At 40.9% G+C, this 15,993-nt stretch overlaps 1 protein-coding gene across 2 annotated transcripts in view; it reads left to right on the top strand.

The window, feature by feature from the left end:
• The window catches only part of LOC135511026 (cGMP-dependent protein kinase 1-like), a 142,698-nt gene that overhangs the window by 57,844 nt on the left and 68,861 nt on the right, over window positions 1-15,993 (top strand). For both annotated transcript variants that reach the window (XM_064932484.1, XM_064932483.1), the window contains exon 3: window positions 9,166-9,279. In XM_064932484.1, coding sequence (XP_064788556.1) covers window positions 9,166-9,279 — 114 coding nt within the window. The remainder of the gene's footprint in view (window positions 1-9,165; window positions 9,280-15,993) is intronic.

The raw sequence follows: 15,993 nt of genomic DNA, 5'->3' as shown, positions 1-15,993 counted from the left end.
TGCGATTTATATCATTTTAAATGGAAAGTGGATTCCACTGGTAAAGTTCAAAGTCATAACACGTTCTAAACTGCACTGGTGACAAACATACTTTTTTCCCCACATGGACAGTTCTGAATTAGAATATGTGGACAACTACAAATACCTAGGTGTCTGGTTAGACTGTAAACTCTCCTTCCAGACTCACATCAAACATCTCCAATCCAAAGTTAAATCTAGAATTGGCTTCCTATTTTGCAACAAAGCATCCTTCACTCATGCTGCCATCACCTTCCACCTGCCTGTTTGCATACCTGTGTATGACCATTGTATGTGTCGAACTGCTTTGCTTTATCTTGGCCAGGTTGCAATTGTAAATGAGAACTTGTTCTCAACTTCCCTACCTGGTTAAATAAAGGTGAAATAAATAAATACAAAAATATATATTTTTTGAAACATGGCTGCTGGGTGCGCTTTGCTACCACCGAAAATAGTGAAGATTACTCATTATTTAGAAGATTATCATTGTAAGGACCCGAAAAAACAGAGGCAGTGGGAGAACCTATTTAAGTAAGTAAATGAAAAAAAATTATGTTAAAGAACTATTTATTATTAGCAAGCTAGCTGGCTACAGTAGGCCACTTTGTAGATTAAGTTAACTTAGCTGCTAGCTATCTAGCTAACTTTAAGCTAAGTTAAGTAAGTGTCATCAGCTATCTAAATTCCTATTAGCTAACGTTAGCTATGTTGATGAAATCATTGTCAATTAAAAACACCGTTTCCAAATGTATTTGTAAACAGCAGCCATGGACACGGGTGAAATTGCAGCTTCAGCTGTAAGTAAAGGGAGAGTGTAGGTTACTGTATTGGATAGGGAAGGTGATTTTGTGACATTATAAAAAGATTCTCCAGTCCATAGAGGGGAAACTTTGAGGGCAGTGAGATGATAGCAATAAAAAGTGCCTTGAGAAAGTATTCAAACCCCTGCACATTTACCACGTTTTGTTGTTTTACAACCTGAATTTAAATTTACTGATCACTGATCTACACACAATATCCTATAATGTCCCAGTGGTATTTTGTTTGTAGAAACAAAATTAATCCAAAATGAAAAGCTGAAATGTGAGTAAAAATGTGCTTAATAAATCTCATAATACGTTGCATGGACTCATTCCGTGTTCAATAATAGTGGTTCACAGGATTGCTTTTTAACTACCCCATATCTGTACCCCACACATACAATACAATTATCTGTAAGGTCCCTCAATAAATAGTGAATATCAAGCACAGATGCAACCACAAAGACCAGGAAGGTTTTTCCAATGCCTTACAAAGAAGGGCATCGATTGGTAGTTGTGTAAAAAAAAGCTGACATTGACTGTCCCTTTGAGCATGGTGAAGTTATTCATTAGACTTTGGATGGTGTATCAATACACCCAGTGACTACAAAGATACAGGTGTCCTTCCTCAGTTGCCGGAGAGGAAAGAAACTGCTCAGTGATTTCACAATGAGGCCAATGGTGATTTTAAAACAGTTACAGAGTTTATTGGTTGTGATATGAGAAAATTGAGGATGGATCAACAACATTGTAGTTACTCCACAATACTAACCTAATGTGACAGAGTGTAAAGGAAGGAAGCCTGTACAGAATACAAAATATTCCAAAGCATGCATCCTGTTTGCAACAAGTCACTTAAAACCTCTACGGGATCGGTCCCCACCCCACGGGACGGTTGAGCTAACGTGCGCTAATGTGATTAGCACAAAGTTGTAAGTAACAAGAGAATTTCCCAGGACATATACATGTCTTATCTGGTCAGAAAGCTTAAATTATTGTTAATCTAACTGCACTGTTGAATTTACAGTAGCTATTACAGTGAAAAGGGAAAAACCTAGTCAATTGTCCAAATGAATGTATTCAACTGAAATGTGTCTTCTGCATTTAACCCAACCTCTCTGAATCAGAGATGTGCCTTAATTGACTTCCATGGGGCTCGGGGAAAGGTAGGTTAATTGCTTTGCTCATGGGCAGAACAACAGCTTTTTACATTGACAGCTCAGGGATTTGATCCAGCAACCTTTTGGTTACTGGCCCAACGCTCTAACCACAAGGCTATCTGCCACCCCCCACAAAAAATACCATGCTATTGTTTTAGGAGAGTGCACAACAACAAAAAACTTTTATCACGGCAACTGGTTTGATACATTCACCTCTGAAGGTAAGTAATGTACTGACATTTAGTAATCTTTCTCTGATTTTTCATCCTGAGGGTCTCAGAGATAAATTGTAGCATAGTTTTGTTTGAGAAAATACTTTTTTATATTCAAATGTAGGAACTGGATTCTATAGTTTGAACCCCTGCTGTGTCTCTGCACAGAATATGCATATTCAGGTCTTGAGCTACAGGCAGTTAGATTTGGGCATGTCATTTTAGGCAAAACATTTTAAAAAGGGTCCGATCCTTATGTAGTACCGCAAAATAAAATTGCAAAATAAATTATCTTTTTATTCTGAATACAAAGCCATAGGTTTGGGGCAAACACAACACATCACTGAGGATCACTCTTCATATTTTCAAGCATGGTGGTGCCTGTATCATGTTATGGGTAAGCTTGACTAGGGAGTTTTTTTAGGATAAAAAGAAACAGAATATAGCTATGAGCACAGGCAAAATTTGAGAGGCACTGGGAGACTAATTCACCTTCCAGCAGGACTATAAACTAAAACACAAGGCCAAATCTACACTGGAGTTGCTTACCAAGACAACATTGAATGTTCTTTTGCTCCAAAGGTGCTTCTACGAAGTATTGATTCAGGGGTGGGAATACTTTATGTAAATGTGATATTTCTGTATTTATTTGTCAATAAATTTGCTATAATTTAGAAAAAACATGTTTTCACTTTTTCATTATGGGGTATTGTTTGTAGATGGGTGAGAAAAAAAATATTTAATTTAACACAACAAAATGTGGAATACGTCAAGGGGTATGAATACTTTCTGAAGGCACTGTAATATTCAGTGCTGTCTGAGTATAATGAAGCCTGCTTCTTTGTGATGCTTTCTGTCCTCAGATATGGAAAGCTGTGAAAGCCTGTTTTCAGCTGAAGAGAGAGGTCTCAATGAATGTCCCTAGAGACTAAGGGTATATCCTATACCATGGGTTATATGTGTACTGTAGGCCTACCTATGTTAGCACATGTTATATACAAAAATACATTTAAACATCAAACACAATGTATCAACCTATTACAATTGCAGCAGGCCAACCCTGCTCGAGGTCTGCTGGGTGTGCAGGGTTCTGTTTCACACCTGAAGTCTGCTCACCCAGTAGATCAGAGATCTGTGGAGCAAGGTTGGCCACCGCTGTTATGGAGTTTTTTTGTTCACCTGAAATGATGCTTTAGTAATAATAGCCTACTTGTTACTACTCAATTATATATTGCTGTTTACACTAAGATGTCTAATCTATCAGGTTTGAAGGTAAGACCCAGATGCAGACTGTGTCGAAGTAACAATGCTTATTACAGCAAGACGGCAGGCAAACAACAGATCAAGGCAGGCAGGGGTCAATATCCAGGGTAGCGGGGGAAAAGTACAGGACGGCAGGCAGGCTCAGGGTCGGGTCAGTCAGAGGTCGGTAATCCAGAGGTGGGGCAAGGTACAGGACGGCAGGCAGGCTCAGGGTCAGGGGCAGGCAAGGGTCAAAACCAGGAGGGTGTGAAAAAGAGAGACTGGGGAGAAGCAGGAGTTGAGACAAAAACGCTGGTTTAATTGACAAACAAGTCAAACTGGCAACAGACAAACAGAGAACACAGGTATAAATACACGGGGGATAATGGGGGAGATGGGCGACACCTGGAGGGGGTGGGACAATCACAATGACAGGTGAAACAGATCAGGGTGTGACATAATCTTTACATACAAGTTAGCTTATTTGTACATTTTGAAGTGATGAAGTGTTGCTTCTTTGAAGTGCAGTGTTTAAACTATTATTCAAAATGAACTAGTGTGGATGTTGATTAATCACATAACACAATCATGTAATAAAGTGCAGTTATGTATTTCATGTGTCTGTGTTTCTGTGTTGTATTCTCAAATTCTTCCTTTTGTCTAGTTGTAAGTTCTCCAATCTGATTTATTTGATTGTCACTCTCTCACAGTATATGCTATGTGAATCGATTTTCCAGTTTATCATATAGGATGCATCGTCCATGCAGCCATTGGCCTACAGTTTGATGGCATTGCTGGCCGTATGGGCATCTGTCATCTGAAGCAGAGAATAGCTCAATTTAAAATGATACCAGTAGACAAGGTATAATTAGTTACACCTAGGTTAGCTGGTTTTTCCCAAAACAAACCTTATTGTTGCTAGCCACTTCTTGTCCCTCATGGTCGCCTTTTCAGACAAATATCACTTCAGAAACATCTAAACAAAAAATATTGATATGGCCAGCATTGTAGACCATTTCTCCCCTCATGCTGCAGCTTTAGCTCACCTTGAAATAACTTAGAAATGCTGTGAAAACCAGTGTGCTTTAAACATTAAAATAGAAATTGTCACCAGTGCTTGTTTTGTTGAAATTATTTGCACTGTTGATCCTGTAGCACTAATCTGGTGAGCACCTTTGGAGCTCTGCCCAAGCAAGGCAGTTGATTGGTGTGACGTGTTACGAGGCGTCACTGATTTAGACCAGGTTACCACCCCTCTTTAGCTGATTTCTGCCATGGAACTTCCCCAAGCTTCCCGTTTTAGGGAAACTTGGTTTCTGAAGAGGTTAGAAAATAACTAACAACCAGCCTGCAACTTCAGAATGCAAAAACAAATGTACTCATTAAAATAATGCTTTTTACTGAAGAAATGTCATGAATATTTTTACAAGTATGTTGGCAACCGTTTTAGAAAAGCATTAAGGCCCTCGAACCCTGACCTAATAACAGTCCTTCCCTCAGGCCTAAGAACAGCCCTTACTTGTAAGGTTCACCTTCCACCTGCCTGTTTGCATACCTGTGTATGACCATTGCCTGCCTGTGATCACGATTCCTGCCTTCTGTGAAGGCGAAATAAACACCTGCCGCGCTCTGAGCGTGAATCTACACCTTTTTCTCCCTGAGTATTCATTACATTACTCAGGAATTTTTACATGATAATCACCAGGTTCTCATGCCTTATTGCTTAAATACTAAATACCCCTCGGGTATTATTTCATTGTTGAATACTTGAAGAGTATTTTAGAGTGGGGTTCCCAAACTTTTTCACTCCCCGCCACCCTTCCATCATTGTGGAACATCCCGCGCCACCCCCAGCACACACATGCCATATCTGTTTCTATGAGCACAAGCACTGTTCATGAGACAAAGGGTTCTCAACCCTCTTGTTGGTGGAGGTAATTTTGCAGGTTTAAAAATAATTCTACACATTTTGTCATGGGGTGCAAAGAAAATGTTGTAGTTTTAAAGCTTATGTTCTTGCAATTCTATACATTTTTCCATGCCTGATGTGTATTCATGTGATATTTGAGTGAAACAAAATACAACAATATCTATGGGCTAAATTAACCTATAAAAAATAGTGCTTGACATGGGCTAGTTGATCTGGACATTTCTGACAAGTTATCAATAGCGCTTTATTAAGGTATGCAAAGACTAACATGACAAGAGGAACTGATGCTGCACTACCCGATTTCGAAATTGCACCTTGTGCATTCTACTGTTACAACGTTCAAGAGTAAGTTTAAAGCCAGACTGAGTTCCTTTAAAACATAATAATAATAGAAATGCTGACCCATGCACACTCGAGTTTGCGAACCACTGTTCTAGTGCATTATTTGCCTATAACGCACAGTAATCATACATTATGTCATCAGATGAACTCACCCAAAACATACTGAACTGACTGACTGCTTCTATTACCATAGAATATTGAATTGGATTCACCTGTCACCTGTCTGCATAGAATGTTATCATCTAGGCTAGGGTACCAATTTACTTGGACATTTTATATCCACTGGATATAGCCTATGAGTTCAAGTGTCTTCTCACATCGCTGCATAATAATAAATATTTTGACCTTCATGGTCCATAGACTGCAAAAAACAAATTTCCAGCAGTTCAGATTATTGTTTAAACTACCTATGTTTCCTTCTTATAGACAACTACATAGCCTATGTATTAAAGTAGCAACTCTGTGTTTAGGAGTTAATGGGAGTTTGATATGTTCGATCAGAATAACTAAGGGGTTAAATGGGAGTTTTATATACTGTGGACAAAGTCAGTGCTGCGTCAGGAGTGACATTGGAATATTATGCGTTTTCAACAGACTGTGCATGCCTGTTCCCACTCCCCCTCCCTGGCATTCAAGGGCACCAGGCTGCCCATCATTACGCACACCTGTCACCATCATTATGTGCATCAAGGCAATATTGGACTCATCTGGACTCCTTCACTTTCTTGATTGCCCCCTCTTTATCTGTCTGTTCCTCATTATTGTCGTAATTTTCCCTTGTCCAGACGCTGTCCGTGTTTGTTTCATGGCAGTTATTTACTTTATGTTTACTCCCTGTACTTGCTTCTCATCTACCAGCGCCTGACCTTGCAGAATGCATACAAAGCAAGTTTTTGTTTTGGTTGGTGAAGTCGGGTCCGCGGTCGCTGCCGAAGAAACCGGGGGTTCCTCGGGTTGGCTCGTCTGGCTTCCACCCCACGTCATGCCTTAGCCAGTTTGCCAGGCTCCCACGCCTCAGCCGGTTCATCAGGCTTTTACGCCTCAGCCGGCTCGTCAGGTTCCCACGTCTCAGCCGGTTCATCAGGCTTTTACGCCTCAGCCGGCTCGTCAGGCTCCCACGTCTCAGCCGGTTCATCAGGCTTTTACGCCTCAGCCGGCTCGTCAGGCTCCCACGTCTCAGCCGGCTTGTCGGGCTTCCACACCTCAACTGGTTCATCCAACTCCCATGTCTCGGCCGGCCTGTCAGGCTCACCCAGGTGGGACGTCGCGTGGCACCCCTAGAGGGGGGGCAGGGTACTGTCATGCCTGTTCCCCCTCTCTGGCGCTCAAGGGTGCCAGGCTGCCCGTCATTATGCACACCTATCATCACCATTACGTGCATCACCGCAATATTGGACTCACCTGGACCCCTTAACTTTGTTGATTGTCCCCTCTATATCTGTCTGTTCCTCAGTTTGTTCCCTGTGTCAGTCTTATTGTCGTTATGATTCCCTTGTCCAGATGCTGTCATTGTTTGTTTTATGTCGGTTATTTATTATGTGTTCACTCCCTGTACTTGCTTCTCGTCTCCCAGCATCTGTCCTTACAGACTGAGCCATGGTGGTTTGTTGGCTAGCCTTCGGTTTGATTAGAATGCAATGATAGCGTGGGGTGAACCATTGCAGTGTTTAATATTCGGGAAAATGTTGATTTCTGCCTAAATAGACGTAGCGAAGCATAATTATTTTCATGAGATGGCCATAAACAATAATTTGTTAGTTTTAGAAAGGTCTGGAACTCATCTTTCCTGTAAAAATATTTACACATTGCTGAGGTGTACTCACTTTTAAGGACACAAGCTCAATTACATTGTACAAATATTGTACAAATAACATTTTTTTCCTATTCAACAAAAGTGGGGCAATAGGGCTTGAATTGACTGAAATTATTTAAAAAAATAATACAAATCGAATTGACTATAAGATTGTACCTCTCTTATAACTGTAAAATAACTGTAAAATAAATATTATCATACTAGTATTTTCTCCTAAACATCCACTGAGCTTTGCTGAGGCACCATGTTTTTCATGTTGAGAACACTAAATCCGTCTGAGAATATCACAGCGAGATGAACCCTAAACTTTTGGATTCGCTCAACTGTCGCCTTGCATAATATACTGTCATCCAGACTGAGCTCCATCGCTCAGAGGAAGAGCAAATTGATTCTTTGACTGGATAGGCCAGAAAATATGACACGTCACTCCCTATGCAAATATTGGGTCTGAAACCTGACACTTCAAGTCAACTCTGCTGAGTGGGAGTGGAGAGCGTTCACAGAGCACTTTGTACACAAAAATGTTAGTTGGAACCAGTCCAGAACCGCTTAAAGTCCCCCAAATAGGTAACTAAACATATAAGAGGTAATGTGTTTTTTATGGTGGAGCATTCTGGTTTATTCTCTTCTCTAGCTGTCTCTGTCTGCTTAGCGAAAGAGGATGAGTTTACACAAAGGTCGTAACACAAAGTGAGCTTTGAAGGAGGGCAGTGCAAAGAGTTAAGTGGAACACAGAGTTTTAGCAGTTGTACACATGCACACACACACATAAACACGCACCTATGTCCATACCCCATGTTCTTGCTGAGCAGTAAAGACTAAAAAAATAAAAGTAAAAAATAAATAAATGTAATTATTTTGCAAAGTGAAAGTTCTGTTTTTTGGAGGTGGTGAGATGTGTACATCACATACGCATGTCTGTCATCCTTGTATTATCACAAACTCTGACAGGTGTTTGGGACTAGAGCTTCTGAAAGTTCAACTTCCAGAATGTGACTCACTATTCTCTCTTCTCCTTTTCTCACCTCCTCTCTAATCTTCTGCTTCAGTTATTTTCATCAGGTACCTGCCAATCACCACAGTCTTTTTTCCCAATTCCCCTTTTCTTACCCAATCAGAGCTCTAGTTCCTCTGGAGTATGGATATTTCCGTGATGAGGTGCATCCAAACACAATATCTATACTTTTCTCCAATCACAGACAAACAGGCTGGGCAATCACACCCATCACCCATCACAGGCCCCAATTACACAGAAAGGATGTACTTAAACTGCACAATTTCAGGACATAACCCGTTGTCTCTGAACTATTTCCTTGGTTTGGGTTTAATATTTTATATTGATCTGTCATACTGTTGCTGCTGAATGCCAAGCCATTGTGAACTGTGTGATTTCACAGTCGACTTTATGCTGTATCTTACTGCTTAGTCATGCAAATTAGGGGATAATAGTATGTGATCCATACAGAGATTGAACCTCTAGTCTATCAGTTTATTAGCATCCTGCACTGATGTACTTTGTTAGATGGGCCACGATGATGTGCGAAGTCAAGTACAAGGGATATATAACTGTATTTTCAGTTATATTATTAAGTGTGTGTATTTGTACGTGTATTTCCAGATATATTAAAAGTGTGTGTGTGTTTTTCAGATGGTAGGGTGGAGGTGACAAAGGAGAGTGTGAAGCTGTGCACCATGGGACCTGGGAAGGTGTTTGGAGAGCTGGCCATACTCTACAACTGTACCAGGACAGCAACTGTCAAGAGTGAGTCTACACACACCAACCCTATATCGCTGTCTAAACACTCACACCAAAATACTTACATTGTGACATGCACACACACACACACACACACACACACACACACACACACACACACACACACACACACACACACACACACACACACACACACACACACACACACACAGACAGACAGACAGACAGACAGACAGACAGACAGACAGACAGACAGACAGACAGACAGACAGACAGACAGACAGACAGACAGACAGACAGAGTGAGAGCTCAATGTGGAGTCAGTCAGGATCTGCCGGATGGTGAGTCATCCCTCAGTAGACATAGGAAGGAATCACCCTGTTATGTTCTAGCAGAAGCAAGGAACACACTGATAGCATTGTTCCAGTCAAGGTGAAACAGCCCTCTAGCCACAACACGTTGGATTTTACTCTGGTTGAGTAGCTCAGAACACCCAAAGTGGTGCATTTGACATGCAGCTCACCATTTTTTTTCCTCCTAATGGTTGTGCTTTAGTTTTCACCTCAGGTTTTATCATCACAGGCCTACACACATGAATGTATACATACACCGACAGAAAGGTTTCTAAGTCTGTGTCCATATTTCAGTGAGCCTGTGTGTGTTATGAGAGTGTGTCAGAATGAGGAATGTGTGTTTATGGAGCAAAGAGGAAATGGGTACAGGCTGGAGCTGTAGGGTTGGATATGAATAACACGGGATCGACATAGAACTGTGTGTAAGGACATTTACAAGGGATGCAAGCACTCTCTTCTCACACGTTTGCACCATACGCACGTACTGTACACTTCTGTACACCACAGCTGAAGAATGTTGTATCTGAAACAGTTTAATTGACAGGTCCCAGTCAGCTTCACATACAATCCCTTAAATCACTTAACTTAACAACTATTGATTCATTAATCAATTACTCACACAGTTGATGGATTTTCATGAGGTGGTGGCTGGTGACTAAGCCCCTAGGATGTGCAGTGGCCAAGGTGTGAAGGATATAGAGTCCCTGAGGTGATGGCTGAGATTGGAGGAGAAAATGGGAGGAAGGGGGTTGGGGGAAGAGAGTTGAAGGGTGAGCTGAGAGGAGAGATGCGGGGGGGCATGAGGGGGAAAGTGATGAGAAGGGAGAGGTGAGGGGCAGAAAAGAAGTGAGATAGGTGAGGAATGGAAAGATGAGAGGTGAGGAGGCCGTCACGCTATCAGTCAGTCTGCCACCTCCTACCTGTTCCTCTGGTTCCTCCAAAGTGTTGGATCTCATGGCTCTGTTGCCATGGTGAGGAGTTCTAAGGGAGGGTTGGGGCTGAGTATCTAAGGGATTAGATCTACTACACAACAGTTACAGAGTGTCTCAACCATCACAGTCCCCTGACTCCCTACACTCCCACTCACATGTCTCCCACAACCACTGCTCACACACAAGACCTGTTGAATTTATCTAGGCGCATGAGGAAGTCTGTGTGTGTGTGTTATCTAATCAACCAATTCATTGTGCTGCCATTATGAAGCATCTAGGAATGCATATGTACATGTTCTTCTAAGGGATTATTCCAGTGTGCGCTCCTTTAAGTATAATTTGCACGTGTAATTATGACTTGGCATTTGAGGAGCATTTCTTCAGATGTGAAATGAGCCTGTCAATAAAGATTCTCCATAATACAAACCCAACCTGCTACCGCCCACCGCCTCCCTCCTTTAAATGTACCGACAACATGAAACATAATTGCATATCTGTGGATTACATGGCATAATCATGAAGCAATATGCGAAGTTGAGGACAATAACTGTTTCACAAGAGTGCTGTTATTATAGATGATGGCTTTTCTTAAGAAATACTAAATTACAATGTCATGCCTCTTTGAGCATCTGGAAAAGCACCACATACATCGCTGCATAAAGTGTTACATAAATCCAAGAGTGTTGGTCTCTATGTTGAAGTACAGACTACAGGTTTGCAGAGATCTCTCTTTGTTTGACGTCTAACACTCATTATCACATGCCATGCTGTAAGGTTAGAGGGATTTGGGTCTGGCAGAGAGGGAGGGGGGGGGGGGGGGGTTAGAAGAGAGAGAGATTGTCACGATCATGTAGACTTATAATTAAATATACACACTGAAGGAACATCAGCTTATCAAATATAAATACATTGAGTATTAAATATGAATAGATTTGAGACTACAGTCAAATACAATTGAGCCGAAGACAATGCTTAAAGCTAGCCAAATCACTCCAGGGCTATTCTCAGTTCATATGTTTCTTATTGTATGGTACATGATATCTGCCACTCTACAGTGTTTCCAGCTAAACTCTGACTTTAAAGAGAAATTCCCCCAGTGATATTATGATACTATGATTCATATTTTCTCTCTACCTGTAATCCTTGTGTAATGTAGATTCCTGACCCTTTTTCTAGGCTATTGTGGATTTGATCACATAAACCAACATATAACTCAAAATGAACCTTTGTCAGGCTGCAATGGTGTGTTGTCATTTTTAGAGGCTCCATTGTTTGGAGAGTTGAGCTGTATGAAAAGCCTTTCCTCAGTGAATGACCAAGCTCTTGTCTGTCTGTCTGTCTGTCTGTCTGTCTGTCTGTCTGTCTGTCTGTCTGTCTGTCTGTCTGTCTGTCTGTCTAATCTCTATTAGTAGGTTTGGACAGTTTAGTGAGACTCATCGTTCCCTGCTTGGGCTTTCTCTCAGTTCACCCTGTCCAAAATTACTGGGCTTTTGTTATGACAGGAGTTGGAAGTTACAGGTTTGACCTCAGGAGAACAGGCATGAAACTAAACACTGGAACTTTTCTACTGACAGTGGTAGCTTCACTAGGGACTCACTGTTTAAATCATAAAACTTGTTGTTTGGAATTCTGTGGCAGATTCCTGTGTATGTGTGAGGCTGGGAGGGGCTCTGTGTGTGTGTTTAAGTAAGTTAATGTATGTGTCTTCACATGTGTGTCTCTATTATATTTTTATTTTTTATTTTACCTTTATTTTACTAGGCAAGTCAGTTAAGAACAAATTCTTATTTTCAATGACGGCCTAGGAACAGTGCGCGCTAACCAAGGTTGCCAGGTGCACGGTGTACCCCCCCGACACATTGGCGCGGCTGGCGAGTACGGCTGGTTGGGTTGTGTATCGGAGGACGCATGACTTTCAACCTTCGTCTCTCCCCAGCCCGTACGGGAGTTGTAGCGATGAGACAAGATAGTAGCTAATACAACAATTGGATACCATGAAATTGGGGAGAAAAAGGGGTAAAATAAAAAAGAAATAAAAAAGGAGTATGCCATTCCATGAGCGCAGCATTTAATTTTCAACTCAAATCAATGAGCCCAATTAGTCCTCCATTACGACAAAATCATAAACTACAGAGTAGGGCTGGCTAATGAGTTCTTAGTGTTGGGATTATGCTCAGGTAAATCAATTACGCTAATCTATACTATACCATACTAATCTATACTATACCATATTTCCAAGTCCTATTCTTGAAGATCAAGGGGTATAACATTTATTGGAATGACTGAAATTCTGATAGACTTTGGTTTTTAAAGATAAAGGTTTATTAAAGGTTTATAAAGATATAATTGAATCGTATTATTATACGTAGTATAAAGCAATGGGTTAGAAGAAGCCTACATAACCAACTCTTAAAGTAACATTTGAGCTATGTAAACTTTAACGTTGAATTATTCTGCAATATTATTCTACAGTAGATGTCGTTCAATTGGTAACATAAATGTTTGTCTTCTTCTAACGTTGCTTAAGGGGAAAGTAATCTAAAAGTAAATGAATGTAATCAGATTACATTACTGAGTTTGGGTAATCTAAAAAGTATATTATTGATTACAATTTTGGACAGGTAAATTGTAACTGTAAACGATTACATTTAGAAAGTAACCTACCCAACCCTGTATACCACACATTAATGTATGTGCAGAGTTTATACAATCGGTTATGAACCACAAAAAGACTTCCCAGAACACTTCCACATACATGTTTAAACAACATATTTCATGTTCTCCATGTCAACAGGCAGTTGAGTGGTGAGTTTCAGACTATAGTCAACCTCCATATGACACTGACCTTGTAGTTTCAGCAGCGAGCTGTTACAATGTTAAACTGTCTCCTCTCCTTGTCCTTCTCAGACTGCCTGCTCTGCTCACAGAGAGGTTGACCCAGAATACTAATCATGTTTTTTAGCCTTAAAGAACTAAAGTATGAGCAAGGGTAAAATGATTTAATATCGACTTGATTAAAGCAGGCATCACTGATAATGTGTCCCACTCAATCACATGTCCACTAATTTGCAAATGCTTGTGTGATTGGGGCTCGTCTTCTCCCTGATGTACATTTGTTTTTAACCATTCTATAGGAAATGATAGTGCTATTTGAAATCCATAGCAATTTGGATATTGTAAACATTGGTATATTCTCCCGCAGTGTGACTAAATGGGGACTCTGGTGGAGAAGAGGGCACTCAGAATTGAGGGAGGTAGTGAAAGGAGAGCACTGGCAGACTCTCGGAAGGAGTTATCCTGTGTTTTTGTGTCTCCACTTGTCACAAACATCTCATATCACCACACACAGGAGTCTTTATGTTGGTGTGTCTGCCCTCGAAAGAGAGATGAGAGAGAGAGAAAGAAATAGAGATGGGGGGTCAGAGAGCTGCAGACAATGAAAAAAAGAGATAGAGGTAAGTTAAAATGAGAGATGAGAGCGAGAAAGATACAGAGAGAGATATGGCGAGAGACAACAAGATGGAAAGTGAGGATGAGGAGGAAGATGTTTTTACACAGTCCTCTATGAGTGGTAATCAAAAGCCCTCAGCTTCCATTGGCTGCCATGGTAACCCTCTCCTGCGAGGAACAGTGGAGGGACAGAGGTGAGGGGGTTAAGGGGATCGGGGTGATCAGTACTGTGGGGGTTATGGTCACTCAGACCCTAGCCAGACTGCAGATGGTGTGTGCGTATACAGATCTGTGCTTGCGTATGACTTTATATCTGAGAGGGTTTATAAATGTATGTGAGCCAGAGGCTGCATCAGGATTTCAGGTGGCTGAAATAGTTAACACACCTAGTAAGAGTGCGCTGTGGAGGACGAGAGGAGGGAAAGGGAGAGAGAAAGAAAAGACAGGGAGAGAAAGAGACCTCCAGAATTACAGTGAGAGAATAACCCTGCAGCTGTCTCTTTAAACAATGTTTGATGGACATTTCTATGCTAATATTTGTGAATGCGGAAACAGGCATGGTAATATGAACTAGCATCTCTCCCTCAGGGAAATACATGATAGTGAAAATAACATGTGAGTCATCATTAAGATTCAACTAGACAAAAGGTAAGTGTGTGTGTCTATGTGTGTTTGTGAATGCGTGTGCACCTGTTCATGTGTCTGTGCATATTTTTTTGATTAAACTGTTAGTATCCCACAAGAACAGCTAAACCGTAGGGAACATTGAATGTGTTTTGAGTCACTATTGAAACGAGTGAATGCAAAGTTTCCACTCAAACTTTTCGCATTTCACTCTTTTTCACAGCGATTTGAACCATGGTTGGTTGCTTGTCTTAATGAGCTATTTCCCACATGGGTTTATAGACATGTAGCCCCCGCTGAGATAGGAAACTTCTAAGTCAGATTCATTGGTGTTTCTGTAAAGAGTGGGATGCTTTCTCTCACCACACTACACCAAGACACTCGTCATAAGCTGCCAAAGCCAGAAGAATTGTTACTGTGGCACCAGGGTTATTTTTTTGGAGCAGAGTTTTGATGATTGTTCCACTTTGCCTCAAGGGGGGAAGTGTCGTACCCGAGCTGTCAGAGGATGAGGCTTATGAGAATCAGCTACCTCGTTCTATCTACACAAACATTGCAAATAATTTGTAGGACAGTAGAACCGCCAACGACGGCTTTTGAATGCCATGTGAATAAAGCATTTACATATCTCTGTCATTTTAAAAGTCATGTCCCTCTCTGTCCTTGACTTTTCCTTAATACGTCTATTTAACACACTGACGTTGTTCGTATTTTGATAACACAAACAGGAAGCAGCTTTAGGAGGACAAAATATGGTATTTTGTTATTTTGAAATACATTTGTTCTTGGCATCATAGGATAATAATCCACTAAAAAACGATATTTGTTAGTCCACTGTTGATGCAGTCCCAAAATGTTTTGCGTGTCAGTAATCTAGTTTTCAAGATATAAGACTTTCAAAAAGCTAATTGTCACTTGCCACATCATCATGATGATGTAAAAGTCCTTTATCTTGAAAACTTGATTGCTGTCATGCAAAACATTTTGGGACGGTATCACATTGGACTAATGAAAAAAATACAAAAATATAGCTTTTGAGTGGATTATTCCTTTAGGACCTGCCTAATCAAAATAATAGTATATTTAATTGATGGATTAGACTCTGAGAAAATATACCCCAGGGGTGCGGCATTGGTGGCTATTGGTACTCGTTGAGGCCCGGCTATTCCAGTGCTAAGGTGTGCTATCAGAGGTGAAGCAGGAATGAGAAACGATGCATATTGCTTAGATGCTCACATAAATTACCTGTAGACTCACACAGGTCAAAACAATGCTGCTGTAGGCGCTGTGTATATCTCCCTCTGAAATGTTTGGTACATTTTGGAGTTATTTCAGGAAGGTGCTGGTACCTTGATGTGCTTCTAAAGTGCAACCCAGGAATTACATCTTCTTTGGCAACA

This window comes from Oncorhynchus masou, chromosome 23 (genome assembly GCF_036934945.1).
Source record: "Oncorhynchus masou masou isolate Uvic2021 chromosome 23, UVic_Omas_1.1, whole genome shotgun sequence".
NCBI classification, from domain to species: domain Eukaryota; kingdom Metazoa; phylum Chordata; class Actinopteri; order Salmoniformes; family Salmonidae; genus Oncorhynchus; species Oncorhynchus masou.
The sequence above is the reverse complement of the archived record's forward strand: the minus strand, read 5'-3'. Positions and strand labels throughout refer to the sequence as shown.